At 35.4% G+C, this 24,940-nt stretch overlaps 1 protein-coding gene across 2 annotated transcripts in view; it reads left to right on the top strand.

The window, feature by feature from the left end:
- Nucleotides 1-24,940, top strand: part of THSD7B (thrombospondin type 1 domain containing 7B) — a 1,060,674-nt gene that overhangs the window by 951,129 nt on the left and 84,605 nt on the right. For both annotated transcript variants that reach the window (XM_074399739.1, XM_010330508.3), the window contains exons 16-17: nt 3,554-3,687; nt 12,550-12,700. In XM_074399739.1, coding sequence (XP_074255840.1) covers nt 3,554-3,687; nt 12,550-12,700 — 285 coding nt within the window. The remainder of the gene's footprint in view (nt 1-3,553; nt 3,688-12,549; nt 12,701-24,940) is intronic.

The raw sequence follows: 24,940 nt of genomic DNA, 5'->3' as shown, positions 1-24,940 counted from the left end.
TAGAGGCTTATTTAATAAATATTAAAAGACTGACTCAATGAATGAGTTTATGATGTGACTCTGGAATGGGCAAAATTATAAAAACATGATTCTCCAGTGAAGAAATAACAAATAGGACTTGTTACTAGGAGAATGAAATGTTGCCTCTCTCAGAGGATTTAGACTTTTCAGTGGCATTTTTTAGCATCTATGGCCCTATTAAACCTTGTTATTTTTTTCCTAATTTGTTGCATTCAGAATGGTTTTCATTTAACTTCCCCATGGCTCATTTCTCTCCTTTAGAACATTTTCATATGATTCCCTGATAAAGTCCATGCGGCAACACATTTCCATTATAAAACTATAATAAGCATCAACTAAACAGCAATGTGAAATAGGCAGAGCATAAAAGACTGACAGGAGAAGGAACTGGGCATCGGGGTAATTTTTATTCTTGAATGCCCTGCTGCCTTTTTGCCCTTTGTGGGTGTTTTTGGTCCTCTAGATAAGATTCCTTGCCTGTTGAACGAAGGCTTTAAGAAGATATTTTTCACAATTCTTAAAAGATAGCTTTTTGTTTTTCCCAACAAAAAAATCATCAACTGACACTTTTCAATGACATAGTGAGATTGCTGTTCTTCACCCAAGTTCCATAATAGAAAGAAAATATTTTTATTTTTGTTTCCTCTTATCATCCATTGTGCTTTGTAAAATATCCCTTACTCATTTCATGGAGTGGGCCTGTTTTCTCTAGAGAATTAAATGGGGCATTTAGCAACCTAGATCCCTTCAATAATTAGTTTCAGTTTAACCAGTACTTAGTAATAGCCTCCCCTCCACCTTATGTCTTGTGAAAAATCCGTATCATGAACACACAGCCTCTCCCTGCAGAAGACAGAAGTTTCTCCCCAGTAGACACTTAAACAAATGCTGACAGTTTAAGTATAACTTCGGTAAGGACCAGAAGCATATGTTGGCATGGAGAGTTCAAATTGCATCTCTCTGAGCATAGCCACTCAGTATTATTTCAGGTATGAAACAGACATATAGTTTTGGGGTCTAAGGTGAGATAAAGAGCTAAAGTCATGAAAGGCTAAGAGATACACAGAGGAGTCCAGGTGACAACTTTTTTGAGTGTTTGCTCCTCCAACAGCCCACCATGTATTCCTAACAATACAACTGCCCAGCACATGTGCACCCTGACTTTATTATCTGGCTACAAGTCTACTTAAAACTGGGACTGTTGCTGGGTGCCAAAGAAATGCTAACTGGGGTCAGGGGAAGAGCCTCGTGTTGTGATGGGGTTTACTTGGGCTTTGAAGGAAGAGAATAAGGATTGGTTGTCTAGAACAAACAACATGAACAATTCTTAAATGATAGACACATATGAGGAAAATTTTCAAGTAATTCCATGAGAATGGAGAATCTTGTTTCAAGGGTATTGTTTTTATGTTATTACTCAAGAAGGTAGCTCAAAATATTCCTACAGAGATCTGCTCCCTGTCTTCCAATAGCTTGGCATTGCAGATAGCTATCCTGCTGCAGGTGCAGACAACTGGAGCATAAAGAATGTAAGCAAGAAACTAACACATGGTCAAGTAGCCAATGTTTACACCAAAGGTACGTGCAACTAAACAAACAGTTTTTCATTTACAGTTTGACTTTGGGGCTTTATGTGGGAGGGAGGGTGAAAATCTAAGTTCTTCTTAGTATTGATAGCTTTAGAAAACATATTTTCATTTCAGAGAGGTTATCTCAACCATTTGCCCTTAAATTCATGCATGAAATATAGGATAAATTACTTTTCAGTTTAATTTTTTCATCCACCCCCTGTGTGTACAAAGTACTTTGGCAGAGATGCTGTCTTCTATCTCAGGGGAAATCCAAAAAGCTTTGTTTAAATTAATATATATTAAAGTGTTCAGAGAATGAAACCATAAATTCAGTGAAAGCATCATTGCCATGATGCAGTCAGATCAGCAAAACCCTCAGCTGTTAACAGCTCAGTTTCTTAGTATATGGTTGGTTGGGGTCCTGCCTCTTCATTTTTTTATAGATTCTTCTCTTACATCCACTGTCCTATGACTGTTATGGGAAAGACTTCTCAGATATAAGATATCTTATTCTAATGTAGGAACTGCTCCTGAGCCTTTTATTCCATTCTTGCCAGCATTCACAGCATGAAATGTGATCCTTTCATTACTTAATTCCTTTATTTCCACACACCCACTTCCACTTCTATTTTTCCATCTCCTTTCATTTTGCCCTCACGTATTTGTTACTTTTTGGTTTATCTTCTCCCTGTGAGTTCTAAGTAAGAGACCCAAGCAGAACCAGATGGTTAAAAATAGTTTCTGACATTATTTGTGATTCCTCAGAGGTAGTCTTGCAAATCACCTTTTCTCATTTGGTTTCCATCTAACATGCTGATGGTGCTTCAATCTTGTTTTTTTATTATCCTATTACATAGTGCTTTCCCTTGCATTTAGTAAAAACATACAAACAATGGTTCTGTTTGGACAGTGCAGCCTAGTTATCATTTACAATTTTATGGAATTAGAAAGGCAAGAGGAGGAAAGCATTGAGACTTAAATTATTATTTAACAGAAAAGCATAAATTAACCACACTGGTGATAGGTAGAACCAATCTTTGTAAGCATGCCTTTGATTGAGCCATCCTCGTGATCATGCATTGGAACAGTGTTCTTTTTCTGACCTAGAAAGAGCAGTGTGCTCCATATTAAGGAGAAATGCAATTGAAATGCAGCCACAAAGTGGCAGACAAACTCAATTGGCTGCCCACTGGGATGCAATTTCAGAAAAAAAAAATCACCACAAACAAACGTATAGGAAGTAACCTAAGAATTCATTTAGCTTACTCATTGTTTTCACCATAAAATTGGAAATATTCATAGTCGATAATCATGCAGAGCCACTAACAGTTTAGCAGTATTTCTTGTGTGTGTGTGTGTGTGTGTGTGTGTGTGTGTCTTTCAGTTATATTCTGAAAACATCCTACATATAGCTAAATTTATATGGAGCCACAATACCCAGGAGGCTAAATGATTGCCTGTTAGCACTGATCATTTGGGGGCATAAAAAGAAATTTCCGGTGCAAATAATACCACTTTTCTTATGCATTGTAAGAACCTCTTACAGTCAAGAATAATTTTCCTTATATATGTTTGTTTCAATTGACATGTTAAAGTACATCTGAGAATACAATATACCATATAATTGAGAGCTGGACCATCTAATAGATGCTGTGTGAGCTCTTTGAGGAAATGAAATGATAATGGAATTCCTATTCTTGGCACTAGGAAATGACTGTCCTTTGTTCTCTTCTGCAAGCAGACCATCATATTTTAGTTGATTTCCCCTGTATGCTTCTTTAGGCAAGTCGGTAAATTCAGAGAAGCCAAATCTATCTTGCTTCTTGGGAAAGTAATTTGGCTGTTTGGGCCAGAGTGTAGTTTCTTGGGTTATGTTCAGCAAGCATTACTAAAAGATAGAATATTTTTCTATAAGTTGGATAGTTCCACATAATTTTTTTTTTCTTTCCTGTTCTTGACAGGTGCATGAGGCAGTCCCATGTTACAGTGAGTGCAATCAGTATTCCTGGGTTGTAGAACACTGGTCTTCATGCAAAATCAACAATGAGCTGAGGTCCCTGCGCTGTGGAGGAGGAACAAAATCTAGGAAAATCAGGTGTGTGAAAATGGAGAGATTTGGGAAATAGGGGGAAGTGGAACTTATACATTTTTTATAAAAACAGCAGTGATGTTTATCCAAGTACACTCTGATTTTCATAACATATACTCTGGTTTTTGCTCATCCTTGAAATATTCATTGAAATGTATGCATCCTAACCTGCCATGTGTGTAGCGGGGTTCTCTTTGCCGTGGAGCCACAATCCTTTAGCATACCTTGTAAACAATATTGGTGTGAGAACCACCTGCCTGGAACAGGCTGGTGTTACTCCACTGATTCATGGCCATCATTCTTAACGAATTAGGAGATTCTAAGTTGCCATTTCTCTTTTTTGCATTATGGTTAGTATAATTAATGAACATTTTTAAAATTTTGGATGTTGATAATTGAAAAGGTTAATTTAAACCATACGATTAGCCTTGGAAACTAAAGTCTGAGAATACCTATGAACAGTAGCAATACATTTTAATATAAGAGGACACATCTCTGAGAGAATTTAGTGAATACTCTATTATTTACTGAGGAAGCCTGTTTAAAGTTTTTGTTTTATAAATTTCTTTCAAAATCATTTCTAAATAAACCATCTATTTAGAAATGATTTTGAAAGAAATTTATAAAATACAAACTTTATAAATAAATTTATAAATTTTAGAAATAAAAATTATTTCTAATTGAAACCCAAAAAAAAAAAAAAAAAATAGAAATGATTTTGAAAGAAAGAACAATGCCCCTACCAACCAAGGATAATGGCAATGAACATTAGACATTTAAAACAGCAAAAGTTACAATATTAGTGCATAACGATTAGTATGTAAAATAAAGAAAAAACATAGCTTAGTCAACTATTGCACATGTGTAATGCTTCATTTTGTCAGATTTAAGAAGCTGTGTTCCAAATGGACAGTCAGTATCCAAGTCAGGTAGCTGCCTATTGAGTTAACTGTTGGAAGTCAGTTACAAGGCAGAGCCTAGTTATGTCATTAATTGTTATTGAACATTTGTGAAATGCACTTTATTCAATTCAGTATATACCCACTATTTATGACAGTATCAATGTTGCAAAATCACTGGTAGTCATGTTGAAAGAAAGAGCTGCTGTCAAAACTATAAAGATGCTTCTCTTCACCAGCTCAAGCAAATGGCCAATAGACAAATTATCTTTCCTTCCCTTTATTCATTGTTCTTTCTTCTGGGAACTCATATGCTTAGGCTGTTGCCAGTTTGGGGTTTTTGCCTTTTTCTCTTCAAAATCTGTCTCCTGTGTCTTTGTGTCTTATTCTCTCAAGGTTTTGAAAAACAATTCACCAACCTAGCTTATAAAGTAGTATGTAGATGAGCTGTGGCATCTCTTACTTGTATCCTATTCAGGCCTCTTAGAAATATTCAAGGAAAATCTCAGGAGAAAAGGAAAGCTTTAAGAGAATAAATTGCTACGGACAGAATTGTGGAAGGTTGATTGAGGAAAACACACTTGAACAAGAAGGCCTTTCAGTCTTATACCTCAGCTTAAACCTACAAAGCCTGATATAATAAAAACAGTATAACTATCAAGTATTACTCTATGATAGGATGAATTGTATACTTTCCACTCCCTATCCCACCCCCCAGAAAAATCCATATATCTAACTTCTAACCCTCAGTACCTCAGAATGTGACCATTTGGAAATAAATAGGATCTTTAAAGAGGCAATTAAGGTAAAATGAGGTTTTTGGTATGGGCCCTAATCCATTCTAATTGGTGGCTTTGTAAGAAAGAAGACTAGGACACAGACTTACACAGAGGAAAGACCATGTGAAGATACAGGGAGAAGGCGGCCATCTATAAACCAGAGAGAGGCCTCCAGAGGAAAAAAAAAAAAAACCTGGATTATACCTCGATCTCAAACTTCTAGTCTCCAGAATTATGAGAAAATAAATTTCTGTCATTTAATTGACCCAGTCAGTGGTATCTTATTATGGGAGCTGTTTCAGCTCTTTTTATTTTGCTATGACCGAATACCCGAGACTTAGCAATTTATAAAGAAAAGAAATGTATTTAGCACATGGCTCTGGAGGCTGAGAATTCCAAGGACATAGCAGCAGCTTCCGGCAAGGGTTTTAGTACTGTTTCATAACATGGCAGGAAAGTAGAAGGGCAAGCAAGCATGTGAGAATGAGACCACAAGAATTAAGCCAAGCTTGCTTTTATTACAACCCACTCCCTCAAGAATAAACTTACTTGCATTAGAAATAGCTCAAATACTAGAATAATGGCATTCATAAGGGTTCCATCTTCAAGACTCAATTATATCTTAGAGGCCTCACATCTTAGTACTATTAAATTGGCAATTACATTTTCAACACATGAATTTTAGAGTGACACATTCAAATCATATTATTCTTCCCCAGGCCCAGAAAATTTATGTCCTTCTCACATGGTGGAAGCTTCTGGTGAGGGCTTTTTGTACTGCAACAAAACAAAATGGAGCGTATCACATGGAGAGGGTAATAACCTGCATGTTAGCTCAGGTCTTTCTCTTTCTCTTCTTATAAAGCCACCAGTCTCATCATGGCAGCTCCACCCTGATGACTTAATCTAATCCTAATTATGTCCCGATGGTTCCATCTCCAACCAACATACACGTTTGGGAGATTAAGTTTCTAACACATGAAATTTGGGAGACACATTCAAACCATTGATGTAGCCCTAGAAAATATACATACTCACAATGTAACATGCTGTATATACAGAATTACTTTTAAATGTGTGAAGCAGATCTTCTAGTTACCTTGCATTCGAAACTATTATTGACCTTAATAAGGCCTTATAATGAATAAAATAGCTTATCTGTTCTCTTTCTTAAAACCTTGTGATGGGAAGATACATCCTGCTATGCAGTATCCAACTGGAGGACATCTTCATGATTTATCTGTGACTAGAATCAATTATTAAATCAAAAAAATTTATAAATATTTGCCTTCTGTGTATCAGATATTGCTCTAAGCACATCAGATAAAATAGTGAATAACATTTTTGTCCTCCAAGAATTGACAGTATAATGTCATTGAGTAAAATTTGGTCCATTTACTCACATGAAAGAGAAAGCCAAACACCGAAGCACCAGGTTTTTGCAGCCAAAGAAGTTTATTTTAAGTCAATTGACAAGGAGGAAATGCTCAATTCTGTCTCCCTGAGCTGAGGGCTGGGTCATGTTTTACAAGCTTAAATAACAAGATATAATCTGATTAGATCTTTCAATAAAGTGATGCTAAAAGACGTGATTTGACTGGATCCTCCTATGGCGTGATGCCAGGGGCTTGACCTGACTGATCTTACATCCTGCCATGCAGTATCCACCTCTTAATTTGGTCCTTCTTCTCAGTCTGAGTACTCACATTCCACTGGTGCTTGGTTCATCTGGGCATGCCCGTAGGGTTTCATAACCTTTAGTGTAAGGGACCCATGGCAACTGAAAAACAGCTCACAACTTTGCTACATAAAAATTCAACCAGATTGGTCTAATGTGGTCAAAATCACAGTAGGGAGAGAAAAAATGAACACCTAAATTAATATACAGTGAAATGTCTTTGCTATGAAATGCCAAAAAGAAAAACAAAACTGGGTTGGAGTTATCAGGGGTATTATTTTGGCAAGATGGTCAGCCAAATATTTGAGCACAAACCTGAATATAGTGAGAGACCCAAATGAGTGTGAAGATATGTAGAAGGAGAATTCCAGCGACAGGGAGAATAAAAAGCAGGAGTAACAAGCTGTTCCATATGACTACTGTTAGTACTCAAACAAGATAAGGACTGGATATTATTCTAACTGCAACATGAAGTTATGGAAGGTTTGAGGTGGGGGAATGACATGCTCTTATTTACATTATTTTATTTATTTATCTAGCTATCTATCTGTTTATTTATTTAGACTGAGTGTCGTTCTATCACCCAGGCTGGAGTGCAGTGGCACAGTCATGGCCCACTGTAGCCTCTGCTTCCCAGGTTGAAGCAATTCATGCCTCAGCCTCCCCTATAGCTGTGATCACAGGTGACTACCACCAAACCCAGGTAATTTTTGTATTTTTAGTAGAATCAGTGTTTCGCCATGTTGGCCAGGCTGGTCTTGAACTCCTGACCTCAAGTGATCCACCCCTCACCTCCCAAAGTGCTGGGATTACAGGCGTGAACCACCCTACTGGGCCTCTTATTTACATCTGAAAAGGGTCTTACTGGATATAAGGAAGGTATTTTCAGAGTGTAGTGTAGAACAGCAAGGAATGCAGTTTTGAGGCTATTGCAGAATTCCAGATGAAAGAAACTAATGGTTGGATTGATTTAGTAAAAGTTAATGTGATGTGAAAGTCACATTTGAAATATATTCTGAAGGTACAGAAAACAGCATTTGCTGATAAAATGATTGCAGACTGGGGGAAAAAAAAGTCTGAAAAATGACTGTTAGATAGTATGGTCTGAGCAACATTAGGAATAAGGGCATAATTTGTTGAGTTGGGGAACACTAGAAGCAGCTTTGAGAGAAAAGTCAAAAGTTAGCTTTTGAACATGTTAAATTTGAGGTGATAGTAACTTTCCTACTGAGCTATTACAATCCAGGTCAGAGGAGAGATTTAGGATGTAAGTTTGGGCACCATTCGCTTATAAATTTAGTATATATTGAGAAGAAATTGAGTCCTGGGGAACTCCAACGTTCATAGATTAGAGTGAATAGCAAGATTCTGCAAGTGAGACTAAGGAAAAAAGAACTGGAATTGAAGGAAAACAAAGAAAATGAGAACATGGACAAGAGAGTTAGTCAAGAGGAGATAGTAATCAGTTCTTTCAAATGCTCTTTGGTTTACTGAGATAAGAATTGACCATTGCGTTTGGCAATGGGGAGTCTGTTGATGATCTCAGTAAGAGGTTTCTCTGGAATGGTAATAGAAGTGTGACTTAAGTGAGTTCAAGAGGTAACAATCAGGGAGGCAGGAGGAGAGGAGGGAAGAAAGTGGAGATAGCAAATATAGACAATGCCTTAAAGCAGTTTTGCAATGAATTTGAGTAGAAGTGAGGTGATGAATGAGGGGAGACAGCCAAAGGACATTGATGATGCAGGATATGTAGTGGATAACTGCATTTTCATTCGAGAACACCCTCAATTCAAATATTTTGAAGTCTTTACTCTCGGGCTTGTCAGAATACCCAGTAAAGCCTCGTATTAAATCATGTGTGAAACAGATAATCCTAACAGCCAGTGTATTAGTCTGTTTTCACACTGCTATAAAGAAATACCTGAGACTGGGTAAATTATAAAGGAAAGAGATTTAGTTTATTCACAGTTCCACATGGCGGGGGAGGCTTCAGGAAACTTACAATCATGGCAGAAGGCAAAGGGGAAGCAAGCTTACATCTTCTCACATGGTGGCAGGAGACAGTGAGTGTCAGCATAGGAAAAACTACCACTTATAAAACCATCAGACCTCTTGGAAATTCACTCACTATCATGCGAACAGCATGGGAGAAACTTCCGACCAGGTATCTCCCTAAATACCTGGGGATTACAATTCAGGATGAGATTTGGGTGGGGCCACCACACTTAACCACATCAGCCAGTATTCTGGAAACCTAGTGAAAAAGGAATACTGGGGTTAGAGCCAGAACGATGGCCCCCAAAGGTTTTCACATCCTAATTCCTGGACTTCATAGACCTTTGACAAAAGGGACTTGGGAGATGTGATTAAGTCAAGGACCTTGTGATGGGAAAATTTCCTTAGATTGTCCAATGTGAAAAATGTATTCACAGGATTTTTAAGATTGGAAGGTGAGACAAGAAAGAGAGGAAGATGTGACTACAGAAGCCAGGTACCAAGAAAGGCAATGTTGCTGCCTCCGGGGATGGAGGAAGGGGTCACCCAAGGAATACAACTGGCCCTGAAACTGGAAAAGGCAAGGAAAGAGATTCTCCCCTAGGAGTGTAGCTCTGTTGATGCCTGACTCTCTGATGTCAGCCCATGAGGCTCGAGTTGTTATTTCCATCCTACAGAACTATAAGATAATATATTTGCATTGTTTAAGCCACTAACTTTATGGTAATTTTTGCAGTATGTAAACTTTTACTTAAGCCCCTGTTTTCAGAATCTTGTCTCCATCAAGTGCATCAGGTGTTCTCCAGTCCTAACACCCTTTTGTGACCCTCTCCAGATAGTAAACCATCAATTACCAGCAGGGGGAGGGGATGGACAATCCTCTGTGTGGACCAGAGGGAAGGATCTAAGGGCTTGGATGCTTCTTCAAGATATTTTAAATAAATCTTCCAGGTTTTAAGCCTCACTTTCATCCCCGTTTCCAGAGGTACTTGATAAATTTCAGATTTTTCTCTTTGTTCTGTGTTGTAAATGGAGTTATTTTCAGTGTTTTCCTTTGAAGGTTTAGAATCAGCTTTTTCAGATGTGCTGAGTTACCAGGAGCCCATCTATTTTCCATTTCTTGCACTTTTCCTCTTTCATGTTCTCTGTCCTTATAGGGTAATGCCTTTCCCGCTCCATTATTATTGTTATTATTATTATTGTTTTGGTAACAAATTTCTGTACTGTTGCTTTTGTGGCATATTGGGAGTGAATGGAGACTAATACCTACATTCACTGGATGTCATTAACTGGAAGTCTTCCCTCTTCTTTCTCAGTGAAATAATAAATGAACATCAGCTGATAGTGTGCAGGCAGGAAGGGAAGCAATTTCCAGTTTTTTTAAGTTTGTCCAGGAAAGGACATTTAAGCTATTCCATGAATTTTCCTTCTACTATTGACTTTTACCACAGGGTAAATTAAAGTCCATAGTGTACTCTATACTATGCCTCCCTAGTATAGTATTAGAAGGCATTACTTAAAACCTTTTTATCTACCATTCTCTGCTAACCCTTTTAATACAATATCTAACTTTTCATGAGTTAGCCGCCCATAAAGTTTGTATTATTTTTCTGTGTGTGATCAGCTACTTTGAAATGTTCCTGAAATTTTCTTTTTCTATTTTAATGCATATATAAAAGAAAGTTTTAAAGTGCAGGATAATTCATTAGGATATCATCATCTGGGGAGCACCAAAAGCTCTTTAGTGTATTGCTACTAAAGTACTTACTCCTTGACCTTGACATTGTATCTGAATTGCTAGATCAGTAAATGGCATGATTTATTTCATCATCATCATTTTTATCTTCATCTTTATTATTATCACTAGAACAAAATACTCATAACACTAGGGATCATGTCTGTCTCTATTTCCGTTCTATACCCCAACACCAAGGTGAGGACTTCGTATGTAGTAAGCTATCAAAAATATTGACTAAATGAATCACTAACAAAAAACAATTTTGTATCCCAACAGCTAGCCAAAGATGCTTGCACATAGTATCTATTAAATAATTTTGAAAAATAATTATAAAATTAGTTTCTTTTTGGAATGTGATGTAGACAGAGAAATGCCCCCATCATAGGGGTACAGCTGGATGAATTTTAACAATGTGAACATATCCGTGTAAACAGCCCAGAGGTCAAGAAACAAAATATTATCAAGACTACCTAAGTCCCTATCAGTCACTAACCATCTCCCCAAAGGTAACCACTGTTCTGACTTCTGTCACCCTAGGTTAGTATTGCCTACTCATTAACTTCATTGGAATGGAATCATATATACTCTTTTGTGTCTAGTTTCTCTTGTTCAACATTATATTTGTAACTGTCACTTATATTATTTCATTCATTCTCATCACTTTATGGCATTTACCTTGATTAATTTATGATAATATATTCATAGATTATACTCTTGCTGAACATTTGGACTGTTTCTAGTTCAGTTCATTATGAATACTGCTGCTGTGAACATTTTCAGTTGGCTTTGGTTTTTGGTTTGCTATACATTTGTATACATTTCTATGGAAATATAAGTGGATCGTTGGGTTACAGAGTATGTATAGGTTTAGCTTTAAAGTAGATATTGCCCACCAGTTTTCAAAACAGATTATGCTTCCATCAGCAGAAAAAGAAGAATTAATTACAATCGCTCTGCATTCTTGCCAGCTTTTGATATTTTCCATGTTTTTCAACTTTAATCCACCTTGGCCAGCATACACTGGTATAACACTTGTTTTAATTTGATTGAATCTTTATCATCATTCTTAACAATAGTGTGATTATCTCATTGTTGCCAGTAAGTATCTCAAAACCTGACACAGAATAGGCCAAGCGCCCATGATGCATACCTCTGTGCTGTGTGATCAATTGCTGTGTGAAAATACTTGCTCCTTGCCTGTTGTTTTTTGGTTTGAAAAATTGTTTACTGAAATGCAGAAGTTACCTGAAGGAATACCTATTCAGTTATTTTACATATTACTTTGCCATGACTTTAGAAATGGGTGGGACAAAGTTTAGGAAATTTTACATGGTATCAGATAGAAGTTTGGGAAAGGTTTAAGAGAGCCACAGGAGGTAGGAAGGCTCTAGCTTTTACAAAGTAATGGATTTATTCAGAGAAAAAGAGCCTTCAAGATGCAGTGCAATAGACAGAATATTCCCTCAGTGCTTGACCTTGAAAGGTCCCTTGAAATTGAAAGTTCTTCAAGGGCAACCATTGCCTTTAGTCCAAGGTTAACCATTGCCTCTAGACTTTCCATTGTTCTCCCTTGCCATTATGAATAAAGGGTTCTGTACTGAGTTAATGCTCACAAAGCCTGACTGATTAAAGGGGGAAAGTTTTTTTTCCTCTTGGTTTCTGTGCTGGTCTTATCTTATGTTTAACTATGGTCAGTTACTATGATACATCATAAATATTTTAAATATACTCTCTACTATTTTAAATAATCAAGCTATATTTTGTGATCTTGCTTTACAGGTGTGTGAATACTGCTGATAGTGAAGGTGGAGCGGTGGATAGCAACCTGTGCAACCAGGATGAAATTCCACCAGAAACCCAGCCCTGTTCTCTTATGTGTCCCAATGAATGTGTCATGTCTGAATGGGGAATTTGGAGCAAATGTCCACAGGTAATTTCTCTTTCTTTGTCAATGCTCTGATAATCTATTGTTGCCTTCACTGTTGTTCTCTGTGCATTCACAGTGCTGCTCTCCAAAACATTCTTCTAGTAACATCGGAAAATATTTTTTTTTTTTTTGAAATTCAAAGAAAAAAAGAAAAAAAAAGTCTGCAAGCAAGACTGGGCAATTTAAAATGCCAGTGCTTCTTCCAGGGCCTTTATCGCAGGAACATGAACAAGGAAAATGAGCCTATAATGATCACACTAGGATTCAACTGCGCACCCATTGTGAAAGGGGTCTTCTTTAGTAACAAAATGATCCTCGCTATAATATCTTGGTTCTGTTCCATTCTTATCCTGACAGAACCAATTATATCTTAGGAGCTCAACTCCATGGTGCCATTTAGCTTCTGTTAGTGATGATCTATTTTTGCCTTTTGCTGTTTTCTGGAAGATGGGGCATTCTTTTGCCATATTTCTTTCTACTTCTTCCAAAGCTGACAAAAATACCTTTTTTGAAAAAAAAGCCTAAAGCCCTCCCTTTTTTTTTTTATACTATTTAAAAAAATTGGAAGCACAACAGGAGTTTGGCAAAATAAATATTATTAAAGGAGCATATTTCAACTTACTGTTCCCAGAAGATAAATTCTGATATTTTATGCTTCTATTTCAAAGTAAAGACTGAAAAAATGAGAGTGAGGATTAGGAACATATTAGATGAGTTCAAACATTAGGAAGGAAAATTAGGGTATTTTAAACTCAATTTTGATAATGACAATTTACACAAATATTGTGAAAATCTCTGTATAGAAATGGGAAATATCTTTAAAATCAGATAATATTGTATGATTAACGCTTCAAATTATTGATTGCTGATTAAATATTGAGCCCTTATCTTTGATATTTATATAATTCTGTTCCTTAGATTTCCCTTTGTTATTTTTATTTGTTGAGTTGTTTTTAGAGCAATACAATATTGACATGAAGAGAAACTGATAGAAATAACTTGTAGAAATGGGACGCTTGTATTACTAAGTCATTTGTTTTGTGTATAACTTGAACATAATGAAAGTTAAGATTTATTGATGACTTATTTCATGCAAGGCACATATAGGAACTATTCTCTTTAGTACTTGCGCTAATTCTATTATGTTGGTAGTATTATTAGTTCATTGTTCAGCTTAGAAACTGATGTGTAGAAAGGTTAAATGGTTTGCACAAAATTCTATACTTAATAAGTGATGAGCTCAGAATGCACATTATTATTCTGTTGATGAAGCCAGAGATTTTGCTCTTACATTCTTGGCCCAGTTATCTTGGAAAAATTAAGGTAGATTTTGACTCAATACTTTTCTTTCTTTACAATGCAATATTTAGTTTAAGAAGAAGGCAACCTTTTTTAAAAACTATCTGTATGATTTTTCCATGAGTGAGTACTATGTTCATACTTAAAAAGTGTGCTAGTACCACTCTTTATTAATCAATCTTTAGAGGAATTAGCAGCCTCAAGAAGTTTCATTAAATGTAAGGTTATGATCTTCCTCACTTTTTTTCCCTAATTTACTCACAGAAGACTTCGTTAAACTCTAATCACTTTGCAGTGACAACATTGCCCTCTTAAGGTATCTGGCCACTGGGCTAAACTTTTTATTGTAAGAACATTTTACACAAAGGTGTGAAGGTTTAGCATTCTGTATTTGCTTCTTTTGGGTTTTTGTTTTTTCCAAGCTTCTTGGTCAAAACATATTTATTTAATTTTGGCAGTGTTTAGAAATTGGAGGAAGAGAAAATACTTTAGCCTCCTTTTATGTGTCAAGAAGACAACATAGTTACTCACTTGTCAGCATGAAATGACAAGGTTGTTCCTTTACCTGATTATGTACTTTCTAAGTTATGTAACAATAGAAGGTATAACAATGACAATAAAGACTTTTATTGAGCATATCTTATATAACCCACACTGTACTGAAAGCTACATGCAACTCTAAGTTTTCTAACAACATTGCACTATGATGATATAACACTTGCCATGGTCACTTAGGTCTGTCTGACCACAATGGGCTTGTTCCTTCTCAGATGCTATGCTATACTCTCCAGTGTAAATTTAAACTTCAAAGTGAAAAAATGGTAATTAGGGCTCATACCTGATTATTTTCCTTAAATCTAGCTATATTGCATAACTTTCATAAGTTGTAAGATCTTAGCATGATGTCCCAACATCCTAGGACAATCCCAATCAGTATTGGACAATGATAATGAGAATGATTATAGCAAAGGCAGTAAATTGAACCATTGTGCCTATGATTTAATTAGCACTTCAATGTACATTTCCTGAGAAAAGGGAAACAATTATTTTTGTAAGTGTTCTCTAGACCATGAGCTGATTTAAGGATCTTTAATATTTGCCACTATTTTATCAAATTCTCTTTTGATAGTTTGCAGTATGACATATGATATTGGGACAGATTCACTACTTGTTGAGTATTTCCCCCTCCAAAGGTACTTATTTAGAGACAAACACATAAGTAAGCTGAACATGTTTTTAAGTATGGTTGTAGCAAGGTACTTAAACCTCTGAGTTACAGGTTTCTTATCGGGAAGTGAGGACAGTAATAGCTGTTTTTTTTTTCAGATTGTTTAAAAAATTATGTATAATATGTATAAAATACATTTTATAAAGTATTACCTAACAGAATTGTGATGAAAAAGAAGAACTACAGAAAAAACCCGGTCTCCCTTACATTGTTTGCCATGTGGTTGGGAAACCCCAGATAGGAAGCAGTGCATTTTTAAGCTATACAAGAAAGATCCGTTCCACTGTACAAAATAAGTTATTACTTCATCTTTTAGAAATAAAAATGTCACCTCCATTACAGAAACATGATTTATATCTAATTTCATAGTAGTCCCCAAAAATAAGGCATCAAAAAGATAACTTTGGATGAATGGGTTACTGACCTGACAGCAACTGCCAATTGCAAACCATACAGAAGAAGACATAAGACAAAGGCATTAAAAATTGTATTGGGACCATTTTTTTTTTTTTGAGGCGGAGTTTCACTCTTGCTACCCAGGCTGGAGTGCAATGGCGAGATCTCGGCTCACCGCAACCTCCGCCTCCTGGGTTCAGGCAATTCTCCTGCCTCAGCCTCCTGAGTAGCTGGGATTACAGGCACGTGCCACCATGCCCAGCTAATTTTTTGTATTTTTAGTAGAGACGAGGTTTCACCATGTTGACCAGGATGGTCTCGATCTCTTGACGTCGTGATCCACCTGTCTCGGCCTCCCAAAGTGCTGGGATTACCACTGGGCGCCGGGCATGAGCCACCGCGCCCGGCCGGGACCATTTTTTAAAAACTGTATTTGGAAAACCATAAATAGATCAAGCAAAACAAATACAATTCAAGGAGGAATTTGAACAAAATGGAAAACGACCTGTTTTCTTTATGTTCTTGTTTTTTCTTATTCCCATAACACACATAAATAATTTATTGTTTGACTTTAACATGCTTACTTTTCTAGAATGCTTTACTATGAAAAAAAGATTATGTAATTGTATATACAATAAGCTTCCTAATAGTGTTTACTCTTTAAAGATATGTGTGTATAAATACATACACATATGTATATGAGTTTACATATGAGTATATGAGTATATGTGCATGTATATAAGTACCTGCACACACTTACAAATATATAGACCTTTAGTTGTTCATTAGTTACCACCAAATGTTCTCTTTTACCTAACTAACTTTTTTCAGTTTTCATCCTGATCCTACATACTTGAGAATTATGCTGAGGATTATTTACAGAATCATGTATTCTTCAAGAGTTCATAAATTACTGGATGCAAATGTCTTGGAACATTTGAAATTGACCAGCCACTTATGTATGTAAAACAATATTTGGTTGCCTTCATTTATGCTACCAATCCTTACAGAAATTTTCCACTGAGTAACACAGATTTTCTATTTACAGCTTTCCTTGGAGTCTTGGCAAAGAAATTTCCTAAACACTGATATTGATAGGACAAGGGTATTGGAGGTGAATTTCTAAACTGTTGTATGTATTTTGCAGAAGCAAGACTTTGCAAACCCACTCCAGAAAGGTGACTTAGATTTAGCAAACCTATTTGAACTTCGATTCACTTCTAGTTGAATGTCTCAGCGGTTGGACAGAACTGTAGCCAGGCATCCCTTCAGGTAGTTGGAATTAGAGGTTCATTAAGCAGTGGTCCGAAGGAAACTTCATGATCAAAATGTGCCCCAAATCTTTGAATTATTACCAGAACAATCTCTGAAAAAGGATCACAAAGAGAAACTTTACCAAGGAACTACATAGGGCTTAAGTGCGATGGAATCTGGATTCTATCATAGTCTGAATATTGTGTTTTTAAAATACACTTTATTTCTGTGCTTTATTCTTTTCTCTAATTCTTCATGTGTGCAGGAGATACTAGTGAAAGCCAATGCAGAAACTGCCATTATTTCTTCAGGCAAAGACCATGCTTTAAAAGAGAAAGAGAAATGCATACCGGTTTTCTGATAAGTGATCTATAATTAAGCATTTGAAGTTAAGAAAAACACCCTTTTAAAAAAAAATGGTGCTCCAGCATTATTTTGGGGAAAGGCTGTGAGCAATGACATTTTATTTCTGATGACTTAGTATTTTCAGCACCTTAGCATCACCTGTGTAAATTAGGTTTCAGGGAAGCAATTTATCCCAATGTTTAGCGCTAGAGCTCCGTGCCAAGCACTTCCTCAACTTCACCTAACAGTCTTTGTCACTCAGATGGCAACCTGTATTTGTCTCTGGAGAATGTGCCTAATGGTCACGACCCTCAAGCTACCTAGTGCTTTTCTTTTACTAACAGCTGAAAGCCAGAGGATGAGAATGATGAAAATTTTCTATAATCTGGACTGCAAATTCTGATTGCATGTGCTAAATTGATATTGGCTCTGGTCAGATGATAGTAATTCATTACTCAGGGACTTGCAGAGTATTTTATCCATATGCAGTGAGATGTAATATCACTTAGGGCCGCTTTTATTTCCAGAACCATATGAGGCACTGTGAGAAGGGTACCTCATTTCATGCATTAGAGCAATAAGTGACAATCTAATAGAAACAGTCTTTGGGCTGCTCAAGTTTTTGATATTTAATATGCTTTCTTTCTTATACAGTCTGATTTCTTTGATTCTCAATATCATCAATTTGGAGTACAAAATAAGGCTTCTGTTGCCCTCAATTCCCCACCCCAGCTTTGCCCCAACACCTGCCATTCTCCCTCTCTATCTCCATTTCTATCTCTATCTCTATTTCATGAAACTCTGTTATAAAAAATAGTATGATGGGCCCTATATGTTGATCATCCTGCTTCAGCAGTTATCTACATATGACTAACCTTAATTCATTTATCTCTTCTCCCCCCACTTCTCTTCCCCTTTCTTGCTAGCAGACTAAGGCATATTCCGTATTTTATATTAGTTCAGCTATAAATACTTCTATACATCTTCCTAAGAGGGCATGATTAATGACAACAACTACACATAACAACACTTTTCTATTCCCTGTAAAAGTATAAATTTCAAAAAATGAAAAACATGACTGTCTTATGAAGTGTCTAAAGTTACTTAACTGATTAGTCATTAAGCTAGCATGATTGTAAAGCGATTTAAAGAGAATTGGAGAGAGCAGAGAATTTTCACTTCTAACAGTGATGGAATATCATTAGATTTCTTTCGACTGGATTTATACTTCATAGTAAACAATGTTACAAACAGCAAAATATATGAAACAACAGTTTTGGCACATTGGATGAGTAGCATGGGACTATGGTGACTGAGGGAAGAAAACCAAATGAATTGAGCCTCATGGTCACCCTGGCTTTCTGACTAGAGACACTTGCTGAATGAGATTCCAAGGACGCCATGGTGAGAATCCAGAGATCAGAGTCTCAGAGGTACAGGAGGTTGAAATTTGAGACACAAAATCCTGAAAAGAAAGGAGCTAGGCAAACAAAACAATCTAGATATCTATGTGGGGTCTGCTGGAGTTCTTAGCTAACTACTAATTTGAACATTCACGTGTGAAACCCCACAAGTTCAGACAAAGAGTGATTTCTGAGGAGCTGCAAGGTACATATTCTAAAACTCACACAGTTCTAGGAGACATTTCAATTTCATGTAGTATGAACAGAGATACCTCTTTAAGCTCTCAGACCGTTTATTAATGACCTAACAAGGGTTTTGCCTTAGCAGGAGGCATAAATTAACCTCAAAGTCTACTCTGGAATTTCCCTAATGAAATAAAGACAACCCACAGAAAGGCCAAGCTGATCCAAAGGTAATGTTACTGCCTGCCAAAACATACTTCAACACATAAGACTGGAAAACGAAACCCCCCAAACATTCAGCAGTGTAACATTGGCAATGTCTACCAGTGGTTATTGGCTAGAGCGGGGACATGATAGGGCCCTAGGTGGCGATAGATTGTTTGTTTCTTTTTTACATGGTAACATTTTATTTCATGAGTTCTGTTCTGGCTATACAGGTGTTTCACTTGAAGACATAACTACAAAGCACAGAAAGAACAAGAATGGAAAAGAAATGAATAGAGACTAAGTGATCTGTAAAACAATAGCAAGTCATTTAATATACTTATAATTACAGCCCTGGAAGAAAAGTAGGGAGTGGACATAAAGATATTTGAAGAAATAATAGCTCATATTATTTCAAATCTTGGAATGGTTGCAGTTTTCAGAGAATGATAAATCTAGATCATATGATCCTGGCTGATAATATTCTGAGGACAAAATAGAAAAAAAATTCTAGAAGGTCTCAATACCAGTACATGAGCAGTGTTTCCCTTAATCGCTTTATTTTCAAAATGGTAGCACTATGCTCAGTTGTGCCCAGTATAGAGATGTTCAGATTTACTTTACGGAAACTTTAGTTTACCAAATAATGAAGTTTCATCCAATCAATTAAAAGCCATAGTGGGACAAAAAGGCTGACATTCCCATGAGTAAGAGCAAACTCCTTCTGCCTGATTGTCTTGCACTAAGACATTAGTTTTTTCCTGCCATTGTACTCAAATCAAAACATTGTCCCTTTTTGGGTATAAAGCCAGCAGGTCCTTTGGACTGGAAACACACCATTGGGTCTCTTGGGACTCCAGCTTGCAGACTGTAGATCTTGGGGTTTGTCAAGCTCCATAATTATGTGGGCCAATTCCTAAATAAATTAATATATGCACATGAGTACACACACACACACACACACATACACACACACCACTGATTCTGTATCTATGGTGATCCCTAATATAGACACATTAATTATTGACAGATACACTTTCGATTACTTCTCTCGTTTTGAACACTACTTTTAACTCCTTTTTCATATTTACTTGATGCTCAAATTCTTAGTCTTTTGAGGCTATAGAGTCCAAATCAAGTTCCAATTTATCCATTGCTGATTTAGAATTTAGTACTTTCAAATCGGCTGTCAGTTATCAGATAAGTTTTCTAGCTTCTTGAATTGTATTATTATTAGATCCTTATATTATTATCGTTGCTATTTGTACACCTTTATAAACAAATGTCTTCACTTTCATTTTAACCCTTTTAATATCATGTTAGTGGTATTCCTGGAAAAAGTTGTATGTACTGTTCCACCTTTAATCAAAATTTCCTATCAATTAAATTTTAACTTAATTTGTGATATCTAGTGTCATATAAAAGTGCTCAGTTTTTATGATACTAAATTCCTGTCTTGCTTAAAAAAATCCCAAGTTTACTATATAAAGATATGTTTCTAGTATTTTAATTGTTTAAAAATACGTAAAATGGGCCGGGCGCAGTGGCTCACGCCTGTAATCCCAGCACTTTGGGAGGCCGAGGCGGGTGGATCACGAGGTCAAGAGATCAAGATCATGCTGCTCAACATGTTGAAACCCCGTCTCTACTAAAAAATATAAAAATCAGCTGGGCATGGTGGTGCATGCCTGTAATCCCAGCGACTCAGGAGGCTGAGGCAGGAGAATTGCCTGAACCCAGGAGGCGGAGGTTGCGGTGAGCCGAGATCGCGCCATTGCACTCCAGCCTGGGTAACAAGAGAGAAACTCCATCTCAAAAAAAAAAAAAAAAAAAAAAAAAAAAAAAAAAAAAAGCATAAACATATTTGATTCATCCATTACTTAGTTTTGTATGTGTGGACACAAGTTCTACTACATCCCAAATGAATATTCCTGTACCAACTAGTTTCTGGATTCTATTTTCTAGGTATTTTTAAAAAATGTTCATGAGAGTTTTATTTATATTTCTGCTGTACCCAGTTACATTTGCTGTCATGTGAATTGAGATTTTTTTCACCACTATTATTAATGCGGAGTTTTCTTCCATCTGTGTATCTAATTGGTTTAGTGCTAATGTCTAAAGAAACAAATAGGTGTTATATTGGGTGTTACAGGAATATCTTGAGTCCAGCTGTGTTTTCTTAATTTTATTATTAATTAAAAGTGGCATAGCACTGGGTTTTCTTTCTGGTTTTTGTTTTTCATGTTTCTACTCACTTCAGTAGACTTTTATATTTGCTCTTGCACATTTTGGGTCTGCTTTCATAGTATTTTAAGGGATATAAGTTTATTATCTCAAATAATAGATGTGCCTTTTTTTCTGATGTGTGCATGCAAGTGTATGGAATTCTTTTTCCTATTTAAACTTATTTAGTTGGGAAGAGCTAACAACCACTATGATAATTATATACTCCTGGTTGTTGGACATCCTTGTGTTCCTGATTCACACAGCAATGCCAAGTGTTTCAGAATTATTATGACTGTTAGATTGAGATCATTTATGATTTTTGCCTTAAGGAACAAAAGACTAAGACCAAGGCCATAACTAAAATGAAGATCCCGTAAACTGCCACTTGTGTTTAAAAATTATAGAAAATTGGAGTGAAATTATCGACTTTTAGTTTATGTTTTTCTTTCATGGCCCTTCTGATTTTTCTCTTTTGCTATCAGTATCTGTGCTTCACTTTTCGTATCTAAGGTATGCTTTCACTATTCCTTTTACTCCAGAACAGAACTCACAATATTCTTTTGTGCCAGTCCTCGGAAGAGCTAGATCACTGGCTGTACTATTTACCATGGCTAATACTTGTCCAAGCATTTTAATACAAGCATTTAGTACAAGACATAGCAATGTGGTGCATACTCAGGCCTGATCACCTCATGAAGAACCAGCCTGATGGTCTGGTTGATGGTCATTTTCTGAGCTGGAACCCTGGGCAGGGTGACATCATCTGGAATGGAAATTTGTGCAGGATAGGCAGCCTGACTGACTTGGCTAGCATAGCTGACTATAATACTAATATGTTTATTTCTAAACATGTACAAGATTGTATCAGGCATGGATTTTAGGCTTTCTTGATTGAATATCCCACATGTATTGCATTGAGTATGTGTGTATGTGTGTGTTTGTGTGTAAATGGATGAATTATTATGATATTTTGAAAGTCTTTTATATTAGCCAACTTTGCTTTTCCCAGAAAAACAAATCAGTCACTCATACTGTATAATATATATATTTTTAAGTAGCATAGGTTTTTCAGTACTTCTGCATCATATTTCTATATTGACATTGATTTATAATTTCCTTTTTCTACATTAATTTTGTAAATTTGGAACTAGGGCATCTAACTACTGTAAAATGCATTTTTTATTTTTCCCTCTGCTTTGGAATAGTTTTCTGAGCTAAGGAGGTATGTGATACTGATGCTATAAAATAGTTTATCTGTGAAGCTGTTGGGATATAGAACATTTTGGTTGGTGACCTATTCACATTTTCAATAATTTGTTGAGTTAATTGTGAGAACTTTTCATTTTTTATTTTTCTGATACGCTTAAAAAAAGCCCTTTGTGGAAGAGTCTTTCTACTTTTATTTCACTTTGTTTATTTTTCTCTTTGTCTCTCTTGGTTAGATTTTTAAAGAACTTTACCCTTTTAGAAATTACATTTTTAAAATTTTATTTAATGATCATATCTGATCTTTTTATTTTCTAATTTATCATTTTTGGTTGTTGTACTTATTTAACCTATTTGGGAGGCATTTAAGGTATACATTTTTCCAACGAGAATAAAATGCTTATTAATATATTTACTGTCTTTTGTAGTAATCAAACATTTAAGGATATTAATTTTTCTTTAGTAGAGTTTAGACAGAGTGAGTGGTAAGATTTCGACTCTGATCTTAAATTTGACATGTAGTATTCTTATTTTCATTATACCCGTAATGATTTAAATGTTATTTTTTCCTAAATATTTTATAAAGTTCAGTATATTTTCAGTATATTTCAGTTTTTAAATTTCAAAGATTTTTCTAATGAGAACACGTGGATACAGAGAGGGAAACATTACATACAAAGGGGAGGGACAGTCTTAAGAGAAATACCTAATATAGATAACGGGTTGGGTGCAGCAAACCAACATGGCATATGTATACCTATATAACAAACCTGCATGTTCTGCACATGTATTCCAGAACTTAAAGTATTAAAAAAAAGTTTTGAATGTTTTTCATATTATTTAAGCTTTTTTATTTATTAATTTCTATTAGCTTTTTAAAATGCATTTAAATTTTTTAAAAAATAGTGATTGCTTTTCTTAGAATACACATATATATTGAAAAAATTGGTTCCATAGATTATATTTTTTAATATTCTTGTGTACTATTTGTCATAAACCAATGCAAAAGTTATAGAATGACAGTCTATTAGAGGATACTATTAGAATTATATTTCTGTCAAATTCTTTTTGCTTTTATTATAGTGTTTTATTCTTATAGTTTGATACCATGTTATTTAGCTCAATAAAGTTCGCAAATGTTTGTTTTTATAATGTTCTACTGATCTCTGTTCCGTAAGAACTTTTTGCCTGGGATTCTATTCTGTCTAACAGTTATACTGTTTTCCTTTCTTTTTCTTTGTCTTTTTAAAATACCTTTACTGGCCCTTTTGTTTATTTTTCTGTACTTCTTTCTTTTAAAGAATACTTCCATTGCAAGTATAGATTAATATTTTTGGCTTTTCATAGAAGTATTTAAAATCTATTTTGTTATAATTGGCATCTGTCGTATTATGCTATAAAAAGAAATAATCTTTGATATTTATTTTATTTCCAATGGTTTCACGGACTAGGCCTTGTTTTTATCTATACACTTGAGTAATTTAATGTTACTACTGATTATCTTTCATTTTTTATTAAGAATCTTAAATATGTATTTCTCTGCAATACAAATACATAAACAAAATATTAAATAGTGAATCTTGCATATCAAAAATATTTTAATTTCTCCCTCAAATTTTTTCTATTTTGTCAATATAACCTAAAATTATAGATTTAGATGATTATTTTAATGTTTCTGTATTTTACGTAATCATATTTGTAAATATTCACATAGAAAAGCTAATCTTTTTCTTTTTCTATTAGAACATTTTTGCTTTTATGATATCAACAAACATCTGATTAAGAAATGACTTTGACAGCTTTTGTGAAAGTGGTACCTTTTAATTTCCATATTTTAACTATGGAATACACATCCAAGCAAGTTGGAATGATACCTTGAATTTCTGTGTACTTCATTATGACAAAACTTCAAGTGCTTTACTGCATTCTGAGACCATAACTTTTATTTCTAAATCACTTCTCATTTTCGGTGATTACTGGATACATCTTCACCCAAGCTGCATTTTTCTGTTATCCTTTGTATGGCTGAGGGTTTTTTAATTTTCCATTTCAATTCTATTTTAATAGTCTTTTGATGTATATATTTTATATGTTAAAATGCATAGATCTCAAGGGTATGGGTTGATAAATTTTTTACTTCTTATATCTCTGAATAGCCACTAAACACAAAAATATAAGCCAAATCTAGTACACTACAGGATCTTTGATGCTACTTTTCAGTGTATATGCACAATTTCCTACCCCAATTAGGCACTTAGATTACATCTATTAGTTTTGCCTGCCTTGGGCTTCAGATATTGAAATAATACCCTGTGTAGCCTTTTGTGTATGATATCATTAGCTCAACATTATGTCTTGAATTTCACACAGTTCTTTTGTGTATAGTTTCATTTGTTCAACATAATGTCTTTGAAATGTCTACATGTTGTCGAGAAGATCAGTAGTTTGTTCTTTTTTGTTGTTACATAGTATTTCAATGTAGAATTATAGCATCTGTCT

The sequence above is a fragment of the Saimiri boliviensis genome, chromosome 5, assembly GCF_048565385.1.
Source record: "Saimiri boliviensis isolate mSaiBol1 chromosome 5, mSaiBol1.pri, whole genome shotgun sequence".
In the NCBI taxonomy this organism is placed as follows: Eukaryota; Metazoa; Chordata; class Mammalia; order Primates; family Cebidae; genus Saimiri; species Saimiri boliviensis.
The sequence above is the reverse complement of the archived record's forward strand: the minus strand, read 5'-3'. Positions and strand labels throughout refer to the sequence as shown.